Consider the following 23,278-nt stretch of genomic DNA (forward strand, 5'->3'; position numbering starts at 1 on the left):
AGAATAAAGAAGTAGAAGGAAAGTGGGTTTGGTTGAAAACACACTTCAGTGTAACATATGCATAAACACTTAGCTGAGTGCACTGCCTGTTTGATCCAGTCTCTAAACCTTGTTACACCAGGTCTTATATAAAGACTCGTAACCACTAACACACTACACAAACACTACACTAATCCCTGTCCCCACACGCTTTTGGAAAGACAGCAAAGTAATTGCCATGGTATCCAAGAACTCACAGCACATCACTTTAAGTCATCTCATCCCATTTCCTTATCCTCTGATGGTCACACTATCTGAACCCCGGAGCTAGTGGCTTGGTTTTCGTTTTCTTTTTTTTTTATAGCTCGCACTTCACATTGGTGAGATCGGAAAACCTGCAGTTGTTAAAATTTAGTAGTTAAGTCATTTGTCATTTGTTAAGTTCAGCTTTTGAAAGACAGCTAACACAAACATAGACACTTCTTCTTTCAAATGAAAGTGGGAATTCACAAGTAATAAGAGGCACTCTTGCTCATTTTGACACACTCGGCCTCACTTGGTCTGGTATGACCAGTAGCTCATGGTGGCTAATGTTAGCTGACTTTAAATAGATATTTCTGTGTTACTGACCATGACTGAGTTGCTTCACTGACTTAATCGCTGAGTCTTCTGTATTTATGCTACGTTACATTTTGTGCATGTCACAGAAAAACACTTCGATCATTTTATCGAAAACAGGAGGTAAACACATCATACCTCATCAGGAGACACGCTTGTGCTCTTGGTCCATTGGCTTTCAGTCAGGTTGTCTAAACTAAATGTTTTTAATAGAACTGACTCAAGAAATTCTTTGGAAATTAATGGAAATTCAGTGTGCTATTCATTTGCAGTTGCCACTTACTTGCGGCCACAGTGGCAGCGTTTCAGCTCTTACATAGCCTCACTTTTTAAATGGAAATTCATTGGTGACATCCTTGCTGTTAAGTGGTAACTAGAGCAGTGTTTTTGCACTGTCTAGTGCAATGTCTAGTTAACAGACACTCGAAATATTCAGACATTTCTTTATTAAAGTTATAATTTTGCCAAATAAAATATACTATTTTATTTCACATTGCTGACACTGCTGTGTTTGAAAAGTATGGAAAAGTGAAAAGTGAAAGGTTTTGAACCTCAGGTATTGTTTTGACACCAGTATCAAAATATTTCAAACAATGCTTAAACTTGAGGTGAGGTAGAAGCTAAGATCACAGCAAAACTGGTTAATGAAAATGTGGAGAATTCACTTTTAAACTTTTGGGCACTGATCCTTATTCAGTTACGTGCTACCTGCAAGATTCATCAGTGTGGATCCTCAGCAGAAATTATGCATCTGATACTATGGATTTACAAATTGCTGGTTTGATATTTCACATAGGAATATGGCTCCAAGCCATGGTGGAGTGGGATTCCTCTTTTCCTGGTCTATTGTCTGCTTTTTTGGTTGTCTGCCCTGCCGCCTGTGCCAGAGAGGCCCATTCAGATGGAGCCCAGTCAGCCTATAGTCCAGTAGCCTCCAGCACGGAGGCATTTCAGCTCCTTCAGGGGGATTTGACCAAGATTTCCTGCCCCTTATTAAATTATAATCTCCCTTCTACCTCTCCTTCTTTCTCCCCTTCTCTCCATTTCGGACAGAAAAATAGGCCTCCCTCTCTGTTTTGCTGCCAGCTGATGTATGTGTTTGTGCGTGCGCGACGCGTGCGTGTATGTATGAAGCCGTTTCGGCTGCCAGCGGATGGAGTGTGTGAAATGATTGGCGGGGCACGCATCTGAAGTGGGTCAACGGGGAGATCAAGAGCTAAAGCTTTTACTTTCTGCTCCCTTTCATTTCTCTCGTCCATCTCCCTGTTTTTCTTTCTGCCTGTCGTAATGACTTCATGTCTCCTTCATGGCTTCGTTCATGAGGCACTTTCCTCTTTTTCTCCCTCCTCCCTGTCCCTTGACATGAGTTTCCATCTCCCCTCCATCACCACCAGTGGTAGCCTTTGACAATGTGATCTGTAATAGCTTAGTGTTTTCATGGAGTGTCAAACTGTGGAATCCTTTGATAGAAACAGGCTACGAGAGGACTTTTCTGGGCTTTTCCCTCCTGGAAGTTAGCCCCAGCTACGTGCAGCTTGGGACTTTTTCCAGTCCTGGCAAAAAAAGAATGGAATAATTGATGGTGTGCGATTGTTCCCGGCGTAGCCCCCTTATTTCAGCGCCCCAGAACATTTCTCACCTTCTGAGGGCTGAATTTTAAACAGACCCACACACTCCCTCTCCATGGGCTTTGACTCCTCGCCACAGCTGGCTTTGCCTTAGGACGAACCGCCACCATGAATATTTTGACACATAGTCTGGAAATTACGAAGCTGTGTTAAAAAAAAAAAAAAAAAGAAAAGACGTTTTGCTCACTGCAAAACGTGTTTTGGAGAAAATTGCGGTGGCTTGTTTAGATCTCTTTTCATTGTCTCCGCTCCGTCAGTTTTTTGTGTGTTTGCTGGCCTGTGTGTGTGTGCTGCACATTTCAGAGGCCCACCCAGTGAAAGGAACAAGGTAACAGCTACTTGGAGACATGGCGTACAAACACAGGACATAACACAGACCAAACCCAACCCATTACATTAGAGCCCCACAGAGTCCAGCATTCAAGTCTTGATCCTGCACAACACCATCCTATCCATCTACTAAGCAACTGACCATTCACTTAACCCTGCCCCTAAGCAGTGATTGCCCATTCAAAACTTTGCAGCTGTATCTAGACACGGCAGGCCTGTGAAGCTTTGGATATCACCAAACACCAAAATGTGTGGGGCTCTATAAGACAAATATGCAAAGAGTTTGGAGTCTTTTTTTTTTAAACAAAATTACAAGTATAATGAATGCGTAACATAAGCTGCAAAAGTTCAGTGCTCTCACAAACTGTGACTTTTCAGTGTAAGTTAAAATCTCTCTTTTAGCCCATTTTACCTGAGGTAATGAGGCTGTCAAATAATTACTCACACCTTAATATAAGGAGTTAATCACCATAGGCCACATCCTCCCATGTTAGACAAATACACATCACCTGAAAACGATTAAATCCAATAGGCATTCAAGTTTATGTGGTTTGGATCTGGAAAATGTGCATAGACATAATGATAAGGTCAGAATACTCACTCTAATAATTGTGCTCGCATTGTATGTCAGTACCAGTGGACTTGCAGAGGGGAAAAACGCCTTGCTTGGTCAGGTCTTGGCAGCAAACAATAAAAGTATTCACACCAGCAATGAGCGGCGCAGAGAGTGAGGAGGCTTAAGGAGGAGAGAATAAGGGGAATCAGAGAGGGGCAGGAAAGCGCTGGGGCTGCCAGTCGAGACAGTGTGATCATTCTGATTTACAGGAGATTATATTACCGGGGGTCCTCAAAGTTTTCCCTTTTGAGGTGAGGCTATCTTACACAGTGCCCTCTAACACACAATACCCTGTACGGTTATAAATTCCAATGCATGAATCTGGATGTTTGTGTTAATTTTGTGTTTTTTGAGTGTGGACGTTTGCTTTCAGTGGCCTGGTCTCGCATTGAAAAGCAGAACATTTATTGCTCTGGAAAGGTGGAAGCGGATCACGCTTTATGAGATTATTTTTTTTACTCTTTCCTCTCGATTACCTAATCAGGCAGTCATATTGGGTTTAGGTGCACCGACGGGTCAGACGGAAAGGTATAGCTGTGTCTGTCTGCCTACGGACTTTTGCTTTTCTCCTGTTCTCAGCTCCCCCATACTGTACTGTAACTGGTTTTTTGGCAGGTCAGGGGTTAGTCTGGATCTTTGGCAGGCTTTCAATCTGTCTCCCCTGGCTTCACAGAAAGATGAGGTGATAGAGCATGAATCAGTGAAGCAGCAGGGGGCCAGTCTGGCTAATATATTGTAATTTATACCTTCTTACTAACCTGAAACGGTTCCTGCTTACGGCTGCAGAATTACTGAGAATGACCTTAAATCACGTACGCAACTGTACATGTGTGAGGTCCTATGGGTTAATAACACTGAGACTAATTAGCCTCCCTTTGACTGCTTCACCCTTTGTCCGTGAATACACACATGTTCACTTTCATACGCACGATCCATCACATCCTCCATCTTATGATTAGCACGTCTGCTTCTGCACTTAGATACCTGCCCAAGGGTATTAAAGGTCTTACTCTGAATGAAGTCATCAAGAAATGAAAACCCTCTGTCTGACCTCCTCACTCCTTTCCCATCCCCCATGCTTTCTTCACACCCCTTCAACCTGTCTTGCTCCCCATGCTTTCCACCCCCTACACCCTCCACTTAGTTCTACCCTTTAACTTATTCCCTCTTTAACCACTCCACCAATATAATCTCACCCCTCTAAAATCTCAGTCCTTTTCTCACCCGCTCTTACTCTCAGGGATGTTAGGAAAACACAGACCCTCTCCACAGGTACCATTTCCTGAATTGATGTATCTCTTTTTCCTTAATCTCCTCTGTTTTATTCATTTTTTTTTTCTCCTGAGGCAAAATCTCAGTCTTGTCTTTAGTTCACACTTTGTACATTTTTGACTGTCATCTTCTATTGTGCTTCTTCCCATAAACATTAAGACAGGTGCAATTGAAAACCAAGGGTGCGCAATCAGTCATATAATTTCAAGGGAATCCCAGGATTCAGAAGAAGAAAACAAGACAGATGACAGACATGGGCAGGTGTGACAGATTCACAAAAAAATGAGGATGTGATTGAACGTGCATGCTCACGCACTTGAGCAGGAGAGCGTTGCATGTGTAAAGCTGAAGAGTGCCCTTTGTGTCCTCTGCAGCACAGGAATATATCATCATTATTACTGCCCAGAAAGGGGAGAGAGAGGAAAAAGAGATGGATGAAGTCTGTGTGCCTATGATGTCCTGCGACCCAGCTGGGCTGGATGAAGAGACATTGCACAAACAGACTCTCTTTCTTTGACTCTGCATCATTTTCTGTCTCTCTTCAGATAAATTCTGACAAATGAACATGTCACATGCTGTGTGCTGCCAGGATTTCCATAACATTTTGGAAACTGGCTGCAGGGATTTTCCCTCATTCCACCAAAAATGCCTTAGTGAGGTAGGACACATAGTTGGTCGATAAGACCTGGCTATCAGACAGTGTCCCAGTCCATCCTAAAGGTGTTAAATGGGGTTGAGGTCAGGATTGCAGGCCGATGAAATCCTTCCTCTCCAAACTGGGAAAACCTTTTCTTTATGGATTTCACTTTGTACATGGAGGCAGCGTCATGTTGAAACAGGAAAGGGCCTTCCCCAAACTGTTGTCACATAGTTGGAAGCCCATTGTTGTCTAAAATATCATTGTATGTTGTAGTTGGAGCTGAAGCGATTTGTGGATTAAACGATTGGTCAGTCGACAGAAAAGTAATCTGAAACTTATGTTTAAGTCATTTATCAAGGACAAATGAAAAACAAACCTGTGTTCCAGTCTCTGAATTATGAGGATTTGCTGCTTTTCTTTATCTTCTGTGATAGCGAACTAAATATATTTGCTCTCTAAGCTGCTTGTTGGACTAAATAAGCAATTTGAAGACATCACCGTGGGCTTTAGGAACTTGCGACAGGCATTTTTCACTACTGTCTGACATTTTATTCAAAAAGCAATGAATCGATTATTTGAGGAAACAAGTAAGTCTGATTAATTGATAATGAAAATAATTCTGAGCTGCAGCTCAAGTTGTTGCATTAAGATTTAATTGGAAAATAAAGGGCCCAGCCCCTTGCTGAAGCATGCCAATGCAGAGGACAGGGGTGTCTATATATATATTTGGCAGTGTAGTGTAAGTATGAGCCCATTTCAATAAAAGATGAAAACTTTGGTGTGTCTGTATATGTACTGTATGGTGTAATTGTATATGAGTAAATGCGTGGTCAGTATACATCATGTCTCCACATTAAAAAAAGAATAATTTACTGTATTTCTAATGACTGTACTGTAATTAACTAATGACTCAGTGGAAACACTAATACGAGAACATAGGAGCTCTTATTGTGGCGGTGCATGAGGGACACCTTTTTCCTGAGAACCAACCAAACAAGACCTTCCATACACTTTCCATCTGGTGGCAACTGAAGTAACACACATTGATGTCTCATCATATATGCATGAGCTTTGTGGCCACTTCTATACACACACACAGACACGTTATGTTAACAGCCGAGCTGTTTTCCCAGTGCTTATTTGCGGAGTGTTGAGTAATGCAGGGTGCGTTCAAAGCCACCAAAAACTGTGACCACTGCTCATAAATAGCACGCAGTGAGCTGACACCGGAAAGGTGTAATGGCCCAAGTGCCACTCTGGCTGAAGGAGGGATTACCTCATTCAAAAGAAGGTGATTCCCTAAATAAAACCCCACATGACTGATTTCTTCCCCCCCCACTCGCACACACACACACACACACACCCTCAGACTCAATAGGAGCTGTATGGCTCTGGCTTTCAGCGTGTTGTGTAACTGCTGCGTTCACTTTCTCCCTTCTCTGTCTTTCCCTTACTCTCTTATGTATTTATAGAAGAAGGGGCACACACAGGTGAATGGTCAGTGGAGCTCTGTGTTGTCTGGAAGTGATACCTTAGTAGTGTTTGGGCCTGTTTGTGTATGTTTAAAGAGCTTGCCTGACGTCTGCAGGTGCATGTCTTTTTACTACAAATCTGTAAAATCCGTTAATGCTCATATGTCTAGACTACAGATTGAATAATAAACCACAGATGTATAAATTGAATTTACTTTTAAGTGTGCCTTTCTTCCCCTCTAGTGCTGGAAATTCAGTCTTGCCGTAAAAAGGAAGTTTCCAGCATTTGCTTATTGAATTTACAAGAAGAGCGTTTGGTAAAGGAAGATGGCTGCGGTTGAATAACAGCCGACCGCTCATGTGGGTTCATGGTTGCAGTCAGGAGTGGTTATGGTCGTGGTTGTGGCAAAGGTTTTGTCAGAATTGGATGAGTCAGCTAAAATATGTGGTCGGGGTTTTAAGTGCAGTTCTCTGCGAGACCTGTGGTTGTAACCAAGCTATCTAACCATCGCTGACCTTGGTTGTTGTTGTTGAACCTTTTTGGTGTTTTTGTAAAAGCTGGCATTACGCGGTACATGATGTTCAGGTGATGATTCCTCCACTCAAGGAGCGGCTCAAATATTCACCACAAAAACAACCGCGTCCTCTTCCTTCCATGACACTGAATCCTCGCGCTCTGTGTACCTATAATCTCTCTGTGGCACGTGGTTTAGGAAATGCCTGGCAGTCTGGATCCACACATGTGTGCCGCTAAGGGAAGTGGAGGCAGAGCACCTTCACCCTCACCTCCCCAACGCTGCTGATTTCATTAGCGGGTAGACAGAGCAGTTAGGGAAGTGTGTGCTTGGCTTGAGCTCAGCTGCGGTGTCTGTGTCTCTTCTGCCTGTCTGAGCAGGCCACTTGAGATGCTGCTGAGTATGGGTTTGGAGGCTGTTGAGTCTGCTTCGGCGGCCCAAAGCCTTCGAAGATTAGCATTTCAGCTCTGTTAGAATGGGATCCAACATATGTTCAAGAAAGGCGACGACTGCAAGTTTTGCCTTTGGTTTGGGTTCATGACTCAGATTATCAGGCGGTTTGGAGACAGATCTGTGAAGTGTACCGTGTGTGGGAAACTGGGACTTCTGTCGATGTTCTGTATGTGCATTTGCCAACATTTGTTTTTGCTTTTCATTCATATTGCAGGCCCATGGCAGTTGAACATTAGTCATCATTAGATAAAACATGTTATTAGTTTTGAGAGCGTGCTTTACCTGCAAAATGTTACTGAAAGAGTTGCAAAACAATTACGAAGTGACAAAAAGTGTCTTCAAAGAGACAAAATGTCTCCAATTAAATGCAAAATGACTACACAGAGATGCAAAACAGCTACAGACAGAAACAACTACAAAGTGACACAAAACAACTACAAAGAGATGCAAAACAACTACAACCAGACATAAAATAACTTCAAATAGAAGAAAAACGACAACAAAGAGACACAATTGTCATTTTTCTGTCATTTTGTGTCTCCTTGTAGTTCTTTTGTCTGAGTGTCTTCCTACTCTGTAGGACGTGGTGGGGGGGGCCTGTTACATGATTGTGACGAGAGGTCTGTTTTCTCATAGTCCGTCCACAGATGTGGACGTCACACATCAGTAAGTTGACAGCTGTCTGGAAGAGGGAACAGTGCAATGCTGACTGTACGAATGCAATGGTGAAGTTGGCGGTGGCCTTTTACATCCAAGGGTCAGACTCTCTGTTATTTCCTCATTAACGCTGCTTTTCTGTTCTCCTGTTTCTTTCTTTGTGTATTTTTGGATCTCTTACTGTAATGTGTGCGGCGATTTCTTTTCTCAGTAAAATCTGGTTTATATAAAGTGTCACGCGACCTGCCAGACAAGACTTTTTCGCTGTAACTTTGGATGCCGCTCATGTTTAATGACTGAGGGCGGCTTTGATTCACCATTAGCTTCTCAAACTCAGGGTTTTGTTATGGTTTGTTTTGAATGGACTGATTTTATTGTGAAAATGGAGGAAAGTTAACGAGTTTGAGCACTTTCAAGACACCCTGCGCAACCACTTACCAGAGGTATATTGTGTTCCCATGCATACCAAGAGTGTGTGTTTTGATACGTGGGTGTTCTTGTGTGTGTGAGAGCATGTATGACTCTTGGACCAGCAGTGGCCCATGGTGGCCCGCCAGAGGGGATTGCGTGAGATTTTTTAACAACGTCTGCAGAGCTTTTCAACAAAAACATTTGATAAACAGATTGTGGAGGTCTGTTTGTGTCTGATCCTTGTTCATGCACAGCTTCTGTTTTTTAGTGTGTGTTGCTCTGGTTCTTCAGAGAGTTTGACGCCTGCAGAATGGTGGGCATCCAGAGCCGCCTGTTAAATTAAATCTACACCAAAACCGCAGACCCCCATACCAGACGAGCCTCCCTGCCAGCCAGCCAGCGAGTCGGCCAACGACCAAACACCACGCTACCAGCACTGGTCTCTCTTTCTCCTGTTTATTTCCCTTAACATCTTTGTCTTTGCTTTCTTCGTTTTTCACAGATTAAGCTTTAGTGTGAAAACTTTCTAAGTGGCAAAGACCCCAGCAACATAAACAAGCATATACAGATACCGCAGACACACACTTATGGCTAATTACAAAAAAATAGCTCAGAAACCTAGAGAAACACTTTGGTAGATGGCTGTAAAACAAGAATTTGACTGCCTAGCTGTGTGGTTGCTAAGCAATCACAGATGACAGCGAGAGTAAAGCTTTAAAACAGGCCTGATCTCAGCACACATGGTGGCAATGAACACACCTTTTTCTAAGTGCTTGTGATTTGAAGTCTGCTGTGGACTCCCAGATTACTCCCAATCCCTGCTTCCAATTAACTGCGGTGTATAATTTGATGTAATTTTCAAATTAGAAAATGTCAGATCATTTTCAAATTAGAAAATGTCAACTCATGTTCGTGTAATTCCTGAGCCTCAGAGTAAACATTCAGAGAGAACTCTCCTATACCTTGTGCAATCCAAACTGAGTCCATTTCTGCAGAGACAAGCAACCCCTCCTCAGACCCACAATTACACAAAGCAGGAGAGATTAAGGATGCAAATTATTATTTTATGTTGTCAGATATTCAAACAGAAACAGATTAAGGTGCAGCAGCACAAGGAGCTAGAGACATACTGTGACATATATGATGACTGTATAATCAGGGTCCAAATCTCCTCTTCCCTTATGGAGCTGGGGCATGGTACTTAATTCTGCTTTAAATCAATAACCCAAAACAATTAAGATGTGACAATCAAATTAAATTTGCCAGAGTGATGAGGTATGTCTTTCTTGTGTCTTATTTGGTATCCTGCACAGTCCAGTAGACAATGGTCTACATCAATCAAATCAGTAAATTCCTGGCAGGTTAATGGAAAGAAACTTGCAGTGTACAGTTTTTTTTTCACAGCTATGCACCATTTTCTCTCATCCTTCGACAACCTCCATGCCTAATATTAGCGTGACATTATTGCCATTAACTCCTGACAGTCATCAGTCCACAGGGAGCTGATGAAAACAGCTCAGGGTAGAGTGGAATTTTTTTTTCCCCATTTCACACATCATTTCACCAGTTAAAGCCAGTCCCAGACACTTACAGTTGCTCACTTATGATACACAAACACACTAACTATCCTCCGGCGGTTTCCTGTTCGCACCTGACCACGGTTGTGAAAATATTTGGCAGGGGGCGATGTGGTCATTTCTTCCTGAAGTAAAATAAAGTCAACAGATCTGCCTGTCACAGTCTCTGAAGACCAGCAAGACCAAACACTGCCCCAGCCAAGTACTTAGCACATACTGTACCTGTGCAGCAGCTGACTGCAGGGACGTACACAATCAACATGCTTATGATATGTTATATTTGTGTGTTTGTATCTTGTATTTGCACATTTAAACCTTTGGCCATCATTCACCAGTGTTGGATATAGTGTCTGTCTTGAACAAATCGATGCATAGCAGACCTTACAATTTTGGAAATGTCAGCCAAGCTTTTATCCCTTTATGTTTCGTCATACATATAAAGCACTTTGCATGCTTACGTGCAAGAAACATGTTTCTTTGGCTTCCTTGGTTTGCTTTGGCTGGCTGTCCGTGACTGGCTTGGATTGGATACAGCCATACTACGCTTGTAGAGGATGTAGAGAAAGTGTAAGGCCAAATCTTCAGAGCTGAAGAGATTTCATATCACTGCATGCCTTGCTGATAAAGATGAATTGCGTGTTTCAAATGAAGCGTTTTTCCACAATTGCAAGATTTCAGACTTATATCAGAAGGGTTCCATACCTCATTATCGCTGTCTGTGTATGTGGGTGAGTGATTTCGGTCAGTGATTTCCGAAATCTACACATGAATCCTCTACTATTTCTCTGTATTTCTCAGTCGACAACAAAAAGCGGTGACGCCCAGATTAACAAAAATATCCTCTGCCCTCTTTTTCTGTTCCCTCCAGTTCTTTGTGTGTGACACCTGAAGCCTGGGATGCTGGTGACCATGCTGTTGGCTCCTGTCTGTGTGCTGCTGATGCTGGGGGGGCGTGCTCTTGCTGGAGGCTATCCCCCCATACCCCACATGAAGTACATGCAACCTATGATGAAAGGGCCCATTGGACCCCCTTTTCGAGAGGGCAAGGGACATTATGTTGGTAAGTTATCCCTGTGAGTCTAGTGTATGTGTGTCTCTTTTACTTTAATGTCTCGCTCAACAGCTCTGCAGGCCTATAGGTTCATGTACACACATTAACAACTGTCCACTGGGTCAATGGAAGTATTGATACTTTGAACTGATTCAGTGTGGTTTAATCTTGAGTCTCTGTGTCTCTCTTAGGCTAATTCAAGCACTCACATATGCTCACAAAATTGTGTCTGGTCCAAAGTTATTTTACTGCTAACAGTACATTTCCTTGCAGTATCCTGTCAGTAGTAGCTGGAGAAATAGATCTTTTTCCAGTTATTTAAATCAAAGTGAGCATGATAATTATATGATAATGATCGTACTGTACAAAGAAAAGAAGAATAGGAAAGACATTTATAGGAAAACAACCTCCTACGAACAAAAGGCATCACAGTTTAAAATGTAATTGAAAATGAGACCACCCCATGAATAGGACAGTCTTGTGCACTTAAGCCACAGGTTTAATATTTCTCTACAGTGTGCGTCTCCTTGCCCTGTGGATCCAGCAGTTTTTGGCAGGTCCTAATGGAGGCCTGAGTGCCCACTGGGCCAGTTGTTCCTCCTGCCATCTGGATGCTGTTACTACAACCACTGTTTATCACATGTTCTTCAGCTGTAAGATGAAGGAGAGAGTGTGAAGGAAATAAAAATAGATTAAATGAAAAAAACCCAGGCAAAGGAACTGGGAAAAGGAAGGGGGTAGGCAGTAATCATCCTGAAAAAATGTGCATGTTGTCACTGAGATCATTATCAAATTTCACTCAAGCTGCAAATGCAAATTCTGGATGATATGCAATGTGCAGGGGCGCCTACTTCAAAGCAAAATTCAAAGCAAATGAGAGGCACATTTTTTATTTCAGCATCATAAAGCGATGTTTGACAATGAAATACTCTCGTAGCTGGATTCAAATTCAGTGTTGAAATACAGCGTTTAAATCTCTCACAGAAACATCAAAGATCTGTTAGAATAATTTATCCAGTCTTAAGTTATGCTTTCTGGAAGTGAGATTGCAACGAGTGGCAGAAACAAGATTTAGACTTGGATGAATGAAACTAACGCTTCATGTGGTTCATGTGAATACAGTGCTTTTACTGCCACTCAGTGGCCACATGTCCACATTGCATCACCACTGACAGTCTATCAAACATTTTTATTGGAGTATGTAACGTCGGTTAGTGGCAGCCCACCAGAAGACAACTGTATAAAAAAACATATACTAAATGTACAAAGTGATTTTAATCAACCATATACATGTCTGTGTCCTCAAGTACAGCGTATAACTGTTATAAGATTTACTGTATCAGGGGTAGAATCAATATCATGCAGTGGTCTTTTGCCAATTTTTACAGACAAGTAGGGAATTTTTTTGTGTACTGTTACACAAAACAGACAAAGATAGAAAATATTTTGCTATCAGACAGACAAAATGGTTCCCAGTATACTGATTAGTAACGTCCCACATGTAAGACAATTCCTAGTGTGGTCAGTATGATTAATAATAGGTGTTAAATTACAGAGAGAGGTCAAAGACTAAATTATGACTAAACTTCAAAAATGTCAGATAATTAAGTGAACTATGTTTTATGTACAAGGCTATTACTCAAGGCTAGTGATGATTTCTCCTCCTTAATTACTCCTATGAAGTTCAAAACACTAACAAGCTAAAAGTTTACTTACCGGTGTTAGTCACAATGTCAACCTTTGCTGCAGCTTTACAAATTGCTCTTGTCTTTTTGTCCCAAATTTAATGTGCTTCAGTTTAAATAATCCATCTTAGCTGGCTTAAAGTCAGTACCTTGGCACTGTAGAAGCCCCCTGGCTTGTTGGGTGTTCCTGATGCTTTTCTCTTCCAAGGGCATATTTGAGTACGAACCTATTTGAAAGCATAAGATAAATCATGGAGAGCATCACAACAAGAAATGAAGAGGCTTTTATAGCCTCTCAACAGTGAACAAGTACCTTATCTTTTCTCTTTGTGTTGATATATTAAGGTGGTTTACAGTGGAGCTACATGACAGCAAAACAATTCTAAAACTGAGACTATAATTCTCATTGCACAGTTGAAAAGAGTGTTTGTGTTGGATGCATGAAAAACAAAGAAGCAGCCTTGCTATTCTTAGATCCACGTGTGGTGCAGAAACTTTGTTTGGCCAGAAGGTGGCACCCTTACTTATGCTGACAAACCACAAGTTCAGACATGCTGTCTCGAACATTTATTTGGAGGTGAAACCTAAAATGAGAGCACCCAAAATCTCATAATTGTTCTAAACCTGTGGTAAAAGAACATAATTAAGGTTAAACCTAGAAGTGAGTCAGGAAGTAAAATCATGGACATTGACAATGCACAGACTGGACATTCATTTTAATGTCTGCCATATTTTCTCCTCCTTAAAGGTACAGTCTGCCTGATCATCTGACTGCTTGTGTTCCTCATCCTATTGCACTTTTCAAGCTTTGCTACATCCACAGATTTTATCAGTAAAGTTGATGAGTAAAATGTGATCAGAAACAATAGGAACAATGGCCACAGCTCCAAAAGTAAGATCCAGTGAGTGGAGACATGTTATAATGATATAAATAATATAAAATGTATGTGTATCTTTTTGAACTTAATATTTTTTAATGTTTTATAATATTTTTTAGGTTTCAAACTGTATGATGCAGGCCTGCACAACTCAGGAACATCCACCATCAGCTCTTCATACTGCTTTTTTCAGCATGCTGCTCACAGACATGATTATTACAACATACCTGGTGTTATACAATACTATTACCCAAATACTTTTAGGATCATTAAGCTTTTCTCAGTGTTGTGTTTGATTTCATATATTGATCTTAAAAAGGCTGCATGTCTCACTAAGTGACACTAGGGGTAGGTAGTTCCCTACCTACAGTACATTAGGGGATGTAATGGGTATTTCAGCTTGGATTTTACAAGGAATGTTACAAGAAAAGGAAAATAATAACTTTTTTCTCTCTCATTTATTGCTGTTGAATAAGATGCCTGAAGCATTTCGGTGATCAATCAGAAATAGTACAGTCAGCGGCTGTATTACAGGGCTCCAGGTTTGGGGGGCCATGTTTTGAATTTCAAGATACCAGCAATTCCCAGGTTTTATTTCAACATGGCTGAAGTTTGAGTTTTCATTTCCCTAATAAGTGATGTCATGATGTCAGATGTCTTCTCAATGTTCAGTTTCTCAATGGTCTTCTCTGACATGGTAGATCTCATGATGGATGAGCATTTACTATGTGCATATACAGTACAACGAACTTCTTCTCTTCAAACAGGCCAACAATGGCCCATTGAGTCCAGCCCATCAGAAGTAGCTTCTGGCAAGTTCTTTCATGTGGACCATACTGTAGTGGCCAACATGTGGCTGCTTTAGTTGCCTTTTCTGCAATACTTCCATTCGCTTTGTGTAACAGGTTCCAGCACCCAGCTCTTGATCAAGGATTCCAACTCTGTTTCAATTTTGGATCTTACTGCTTAGGGATCTGGTCTTGCTTTTAGGAACTTCGGTATGCTATCAGGCTTCATGTTCAGTTTGACTGTTATTTCCATCATGCTTTCTAGTTCCTCTTTGAGCACATCAGAATGTTTGTTCAGGACAGTTATCAGACTGCTTCAATTTGAGATGTTAAATCAGAATGTAATTTGCTTGTTATCTTGGTACTACTTGCTCTTAATGCTTAGAAAGATGTTGAAATAATTTACTAATGCTCAAGTGTAGTTTACACACACATCTGTGTGTCTGTATATTAATGCATACAATATTTCACGGTGGAAACTGAGTCAAGGACAGCTTGACAAGTTATCTACACAGTTATCTACAACTAGCTATAGCAAGTCACTCATCAAAGATCCCAGGATTATCCACAGCATCCAAAAAATGATGTGCTCCCTCTCTGCTTGACCAGCCCCAGCTTTTGTCAAGGCAAAGACATGGCCATGACCACAAGCATGACAGAAATGATAGATGCAGCGGCTGGTAGTCATCAGCTGAGAGCCTTCCAGAGATATTAGTGTACTGTGGCCACAAGCGGGCAGTAAATTACAAGATGAATGCAAACAGACAATATTAGATCTTTGATGGGACAGAATGCAGTTCTGATATTTAAGGAGAGATAATACTTTCACCTTGGTGCCGTTCTAACTGTTGTCTATTTTTAGCTTTAGCTGGTCAAGCACTGCTTGCTTTGTTTATACTGGTGGCGCACCACTGTGGGATGGAGTTCCCACAGCTGGGATGGAGTTCTTCAAGTTTTTGTAACCTCTTTGACCTGAACACTTTAAAGACTTGTTTGTTTCTCACAATGCATACAATACACACTTACAACTTCATCTGACTGTTAAATTTCTGTTTTTTAATTCTTAATTTTAAATACATTATTGCACTAACAATATGATCTTCCTCTCTTTTCCTAGATATGCCACCCATGATGGAAGTGAAGGGGGAGCCAGGCCCCCAAGGAAAACCTGGACCAAGAGGCCCACCAGGGCCATCAGGACTTCCAGGAAAACCTGGACTGGGGAAGCCAGGTCTCAATGGCCAGCCAGGCCCTCAGGGGCCTCCTGGCTTTCCAGGAATTGGTAAACCTGGACTTCCTGGTCTCCCAGGAAAGCTTGGGCCAAAGGGGATGCCAGGGCTTAATGGTGAGGTTGGCCCTCGTGGTGAACCAGGCCCCAGAGGTCCTCCAGGGCAACCTGGCCTCCCTGGTCCAGCTGGCCTGTCTCTGAATGGGAAACCTGGGCTTCCAGGCATCAGAGGCCCCCCTGGGGCTCGGGGAGAACCAGGGATAAATGGTCTAGCTGGCCCACCGGGTGAGCGTGGGCTTAAGGGAGAGAATGGAAATGGAAAGATAGGGCCTCCAGGTATGAGGGGTCCTCCTGGCCTAAAAGGTAGTACAGGGCAACCTGGTCTTCCAGGTGTAGGCAAACCAGGAGCAAAAGGTTTGCCTGGACTGCCTGGTCTTAAAGGTGATCGGGGACTCCCAGGGGATCATGGCGAACCAGGAGAGCCTGGGGCTTCAGGTCTACAAGGTCTCCCAGGGCCACCTGGGATAGGAAAGCCTGGGCTAGATGGACAGCCAGGGGCACTAGGTCCTCGAGGACCAAAAGGTGAGCCAGGAACCAAGGGTCCTCCTGGCTTTCCTGGGACTCCTGCCTATGGAAAACCTGGTCTGACTGGGCCAAAAGGAGAAAGGGGTCATGATGGATTGCCTGGCCTCCCAGGGGACAAAGGAGAGCAAGGAATTGTGGGCCCAATTGGGGAGCCTGGTCTTGATGGACAACCAGGCCCATCAGGACTTCAAGGCCCAATGGGACTCCCAGGAAAACATGGAATACCAGGACAGAAGGGAGAGCTGGGGCCCCAGGGCCCTCCAGGACTGCCTGGCCTCAGAGGTGACCAAGGCTTGATTGGACATCCTGGAAAACCTGGCATCCCTGGGGAAAAAGGCATACCTGGGCTTAATGGTCCAATTGGAAAACCTGGACCCAAAGGTGAAGCAGGGCATACTGGCCTACCTGGGAATCCAGGGCTGACGGGTGCTCCAGGGCCTAAAGGTGAGACAGGGTTTATAGGGACTCCAGGCCCCAGGGGTCAGTCAGGCATTCCTGGTCTTCAGGGGCCCATGGGTCCCATGGGGCCACAGGGTGCTCCTGGCACGAAAGGTGAAACTGGACTTCCAGGGCCTCCAGGACAGGGTAAGATTGGAGAGAGGGGAGCTATAGGTCCCCAAGGTCCTCCAGGGAAGCCAGGCCCTGCTGGGCTTAATGGTAACCCTGGTCCCCCTGGGCCTCCAGGCCCCCCTGGGCCTCCGGGAAATGGCCAAACAGTTGTTGCAGGGCCAACAGATTCGGGGTTGGAAGGGGGCGAAATACCAGGGGACAGGAAGGGATCTGTGTACAGTCAAGTTCCTCTCTCTGCCTCTGTAGCACCGGCCTTCACAGCCATCCTCACCACACCCTTCCCTCCCTCTGGCATGCCAATCAAATTTGACAGGACCCTATATAACGGGCAAAATGCCTACAGCTCTGCTACTGGCATGTTCACTGCTCCTTTATCTGGTGTCTACTACTTTGCGTACCACATGCATGTAAAGGGAACTAGCCTGTGGGTGGCACTGTACAAGAACAATGTACCAGCCACCTACACCTATGATGAATACAAGAAAGGCTACATGGACCAGGCGTCTGGTAGTGCTGTCCTAGAGCTGAAGGAGGGTGACCAGGTATGGGTCCAGATGCCCTCGGATCAGGCAAACGGCCTCTATTCTACCGAGTACATCCACTCCTCCTTCTCAGGATTCCTGCTCTGTCCCACATAACCCTGTCCTTTCTTTCAAATATGTTCCTGTATTGGCACCTCAGAGCAGCCCTAAACCTAAAATACCTGCAGCCATAATAGAAACACAAAACCCATAAAATTTTCAGTAGTATTGCCATCATCTTTAAATGTCTCACCCTCAACAACAATGACCGAAAGAGAAAACAAACTTTGTGAATAAAATGGAAAGTTTAAAAAAAAGGTAGGGGATGGAATTTCATACTGTGTTCTTTGTTTCATTGTCCTTCAAATGTGTGTTTTGGGTTGTATTTTATGTTGGTGTTTATTATTTTAATTATTATATTGTCATAATTTTATTGTTATTATTTGGTCCTTGTCATCATTGTTGTTGTTGTTTATTGGATTCAGACTATTAAGTGCCTTACTTTGTAATGTGCTAGTAACAGACCTTCCCGTGTGACTGCACATCCTGCCCACATGCTCTGACATCATAAGGACGACATCGCCAGACCCTGGGGGGGTGATTGGTTCCTCTGGCTGCAGTCACGTCCCCCTTGTGTTCTTATTTAAAACGTGAATACTGACATAAAGAGCAACAATACAACATAGGAAATATAGATGAACAATAGCAAAAGAATGCATTTGGTGCTGTAATACCATTACTTTTCATTTTTCTTTTGTTTGACCTTTTTGGTACTTCGAAATTACTAATGGGATTACATTTTTGTTTTTAGCGTGAGATACATATTTTAACATCTAGTTGGCATAAGCATCTGTTGGGTGCTTATTTCTCTGCATCCGTCTGATTTTAGTAGCTGACCATTTAAGATGATGGGTCTTTGTCTTTCTTATAATTTACTGAACGTTCCAGAAACACAATCCAAAAAAAAAAAAAAAAAAAAAACAGAATCCAAGAAAGTGGCCTCACAGTATTAGAATGATTAAATTTAAATTGCTCTTTTAAAGAAGGTCAACAACATCATGCAAGGACAATTCCTTTTTTATCTTTCAAGACAATATTAATTGAAGATGATATGTATGCATACAGTCAATGTTTACATGCCATAGAATAGATACTGAGAGCAACTGCAAATGGATCATAAGTACACAACAATAGCTGGATCAATGGCCCTGTTTCCTTGTATTGATCTGATTTTTCCCATTTGCACGGCAAATACCATCGCCGTGTCGGAGGCATCCTCTTCACATGCTCTGACCATGACATTACTGCTTTCTATTGGTATACTACCTATTAATAAGTCAGTATCATATTAACATTCCAAGTCAGTAATCTGTACTGCCATACTATGAAAGTCCCCACGCTGACCACGTATCTCAAAACCTGTGAAGATGCTGTAAACTCATATCTGCTTATAAATAAGGAGGCAAATGGATAACAAATAAAACAGATCCACTTCTTCCTTCAGTGCAAGCTTCTGTGTGACTTGTTGCTGGGCAAATCAGAGCAAAACTGAATCACTGAATGAAAAGCCTTTCTATCCATTCCCAAACCACTGTGTCAAAAATAGCTGAATTATTATTTAGCTTGATGGAACACCCGTGGTTACAAGGACAGGATGTTTCAGAACTGAATAATGTCAAAATATGCAGCTGGAAATGAGGATTGATCTGCATTTACTCTATGAATAAGTAAAGGGACTTGACTGAGACCCACAGGTTGTGAAACACAGGTTGTGTAACTTTTAACAAATCCCTGCCAGATTTCTGGGAGAGGTGGTGGGCCAGAGGTGAGGGCAGCGTATTTGCTTATTTCTGTTGGATAAAGCATTAAAGACACACGCTGTGTTTGTGAATGCATGCGTTTGTATGTTCTAGTAGGCGTACCTTTCTGTCACTGTGTCAGTACGTGTGTGTGTGTGTACTTGTGTCACATTATCTCCCTGGCATTCAGGTCATGAACACTTCAGCAAAGATAATAATAAACTTGAAGGAAGTGTCAAAACCTTAGGAAGAGATTGCAGTCCTGTCAATGTTCCACAAGAAATCTGACTTTAAGATGTTTCAGCATGCTTTCGATTTTTTTAAGAAAATTCAACACACTCTAATGGTGCCTTTGCAAAGTAAGGGAACAGGTGATGAATGTAATGGATAGATTATGGGAGACAGAAAAGCCTGAAATTAAACATACATAATGAGATCAGAAGATGACATTTCTGGTTAACACTGAATTGGGCTATTTTGCGTATTGTTCCAATGAGTGGCATAATGCTGTGCAATGATTCTGTGTTGTACCAAGTCACGAACAAAAAAAAAAAAAAAGACATTCTTGGAAGTGTATGAGATTTTTATCCAGTGGTTGCAGTTAAAGAAGGAGGAAGATACAGAGGTTTGGGCAAAATTGTTGCGATTTAACAATGAAAAGTTGGTGCTTATAGGACCATCTCTGTGCCTTTACACGCCTCAGCTCAGACAGGACTCCAGTCTAACTTGTGCTGCCCAAACACTATCATTACACTGAATTACGACTACCTTTCACCCTGATGGAGGAATGTCAATGTACAGGAGGACTGTGCCAAATATTGAGCTTTGCAGTCAGAATGAATGTATGCTGTTTGACTGACTTTCAAGAGTTTCTACAAACCATGTCACTACACATGAACAGTAGCTTTTCAAGTTGCTTTAGAGAAGCAGTGCTAGCATAAGGCCTAATCAGTATTTTACATCTATGTAATGCAAACAGTGCACTTGCTCTTGCCCTCTCTGTCTTAATAACACAAATACATCTACAACTGGTATGTATCATTATTTTCACATGAGTCTACAAGGCAGTCCAAGGCTCGTTATGTACTGTATGTTGCCTTTTTTTTTTAGTCGCCTTCTTTTTTTTTTGAACATATGAAATGGTGATGTGAGTTACATGTGGCTAATACTCGCTGTCCTTATGTTTTCATAGACAATGTCACTTGCTTGCAGAGTTTGCCCTATGTGCAAATCATTTAACAAGTGTCAGTAAGATCCATGTACCGTCTCAATCACAAATTGCTTTGAAGTGTTTTCTGTTTTTCTTTATAAAAATGAACAACAAAAAAAACATTACAAAAAAAAATAAAAAAAAATAGACAGCCTTGCTTCGGTTCTTAAGGGATATTTGAATGTTTTACTTTCAGTAAATACAAACGGCCATTCCCATTTGCACATGAAATTAATGAAGATGTATTTATACATTTATGATAATTTAATAGGGATGCCAAAACCGACCACCGAAGCCTAGAACGTATAAATGGTATTTAACAGCATTGATGAGTTAAGAGCATTTACAACATGTAGTTAGCATTCTAGTGTTGTTTGTGAAGGACTATTTGTGGACTTTTATTTTCATTTTGTGTAATGTACAATGTATCAACGTATAGATTTTTTGTCATACAAGGCTATTGCGTGCACTCTATGCAATAGAATTTGGGTATAAAATGCACTCTTTTTGATTGAAAATGTTTGTCTGCTTATACAAAATCTACAGTACTTGATTGTATTGATACCACATCAATAAAAACTTTCTTGTATATCAGTGTCAGGCTCCTATTTCTGTCTGCTGTGTCCACATGTGGATATTCCAGAGAAAACGTAAAATCACTTCCACAACACATCAGCACAGCAGGCATAGTAGTACTAGCTGCCACTGAGTAGTAGTGGTAATTTTTTTTTTTTAAGTAAAGGTATCTGCATGGCACAGTTTGTGGTGCATCTGTTGCAGGTAAAGGAATGAACACTAGAGGGAGATATATAATCATAGGAAAAACAGTGTTTCACGCTACTGATACATCTGAATGATCCTTGTTTGATGTGCCAACTAGCTCAGAGCTGCATTCACAGGCTTTTGCTTATCAGTAAGGATCACTTAGATAACAGATGTGTGTTAGTCAGTCACTTGGAATGTCAGTTCACTACAGATAACATCACATGAATTGGCTTAAAATGAAAACATTCAGTCACTGTTCACTTTATTTAGAACACCATGGGTCCTAGGGTAGGGCTTCCCTCGCTCTCAAAACAGCCTCAGTTTTTGGTGGGACGGATGCCACAACATTTTGGAAACACTCCCTCTGGTCCATGTTGACATGACCGCATCACAGTAGTCTAGTAAGTAAGTAAGTAAGTAAGTAAGTAAGTAAGTAAGTAAACTGAACTTATTGCCATGACAATGAAACCAGTTTTAGTCAACTTTTGCTCTGTGACATGGTGCACTATGATGCTGGAAGTAGCCATTAGAAGATGGTAAACTGTGGCCATAAAGGGAGGCACATGCTTAGCAACAACATCCAAGACAGGCTGTGGCATTCAAACCATGACTGATTGGTGTCAAGGGGCCAAAGTGAGCCAAGAAAACATTCCCCACACCATTACACCACCACCACCAGCCTGGATCCCCCACCCCATACACAAGGGAGGTGGGGTCCATGGATTCATGCTGTTGACACCAAATTCTGACCCTACCATCTGCAGCCTCAGCAGAAATCAAGATTCATCAGACCAGGCTACGTTTTTCCAGTCCTTGGCTGTCCAGTCTTGCTGAGTCTGTGCCCACTGCAGCCTCAGATTTCTATTCTTGGCTGACAGGATTGGAACCCGAAGTGATCTTCTACTGCTTTAGCCCATCTGCCCTCAAGGTTCAATGTTCAAGTTTGGTTATCCGTGTTACTGTAGTCTTTCTGTTTTTGCACTTCCTGAGTAAATTCTATAGACAGGCTTGAAAATCCCATGTCATGAATGTCTGACTGGACGATTGCATAAGTAGGTGCACAGGTGGTCCACTCACAGAATCACTCTGACAGTCACTCTTACGAATAATAATAATTTAAAAAAAAAACACATAAACATTCAACACAAGCACTGTAGACCCACACTGGTGTGGAACTTACAGACTAGATTATGGACCTGATAGTGTGTAATATGCATGCCTTAAATGGCTGTTAAAGCTACTTGAAAGCTGATTGGATGAAGACTTTAAATTAAAAACGTATGTTACAAAACAACCCATGAGCACAGAGATAATATTGTGCGCCCAGTTTCTGGAACTGTCGTCACCATGGTGAGCTGTCATCACGCACCCGGATTCTTCTTACGTCGGTCTGACGCCAGACCCTCCATGCTGCATTCGCGTGATCCAGGTAAACGCGAAAACTTTGCCTTACTGCTTGAGAATATGAGTTGACTTGAGTACATGTACATGTAGAGAGAAATAATGGTTGCTTCTTTTATGTTATAATTCATAAATTAAGTGCAAATGAGCCACGCTGTGCTACCGCAGGGAAGCAGAGGGAGTAACGCACATCAAAAAAATTCTTTGTAAATATTGCCAAGTGTGAGACTTAAATATGATTCCAGTTTTTATACTTTCCTCTAATTGGTGTCAAACGAGTAAAATTTCCCATCACTCTGCTCCAACATATTATGCTTACTTACTATGCTTCCAGAAACGTTTTAAACAACCTCACACACAACTCATATGAAGACAATGTAGTCGGAAACGTCTGGAGAATGTTCATTCATTTCTGTGTTTCACTGAAAGTGCATTGCCTGTGGTCACACTTTGTGCACTGTCAACATTACAAATTAAAACCTACATATTTTGACAAATTAATATTGGTACACTAAAATGTTGTCAGCTCCCCGCTGTGTTAACTTGCCATCGACTTGGACCGCCTTGAAAGTCACATTTCCGACAGTGCCTGAGGGTGTCGGCAAACTGAACAGGCTCCTCCTCAACAA

The 23,278-nt window shown here is 42.1% G+C and overlaps 1 protein-coding gene across 1 annotated transcript in view; it reads left to right on the top strand.

Annotated features, from left to right (window-relative positions):
* Positions 1–21,072, top strand: part of col8a2 (collagen, type VIII, alpha 2) — a 44,338-nt gene extending 23,266 nt beyond the window's left edge. Inside the window, exons 2-3 of the mRNA XM_041053131.1 lie at positions 11,037–11,228; positions 15,688–21,072. Coding sequence (XP_040909065.1) covers positions 11,066–11,228; positions 15,688–17,591 — 2,067 coding nt within the window. The 5' untranslated portion in view covers positions 11,037–11,065 and the 3' untranslated portion in view covers positions 17,592–21,072. The remainder of the gene's footprint in view (positions 1–11,036; positions 11,229–15,687) is intronic.
* Positions 21,073–23,278: the final 2,206 nt, after the last annotated feature.

The sequence above is a fragment of the Toxotes jaculatrix genome, chromosome 13 (assembly GCF_017976425.1).
Source record: "Toxotes jaculatrix isolate fToxJac2 chromosome 13, fToxJac2.pri, whole genome shotgun sequence".
In the NCBI taxonomy this organism is placed as follows: domain Eukaryota; kingdom Metazoa; phylum Chordata; class Actinopteri; family Toxotidae; genus Toxotes; species Toxotes jaculatrix.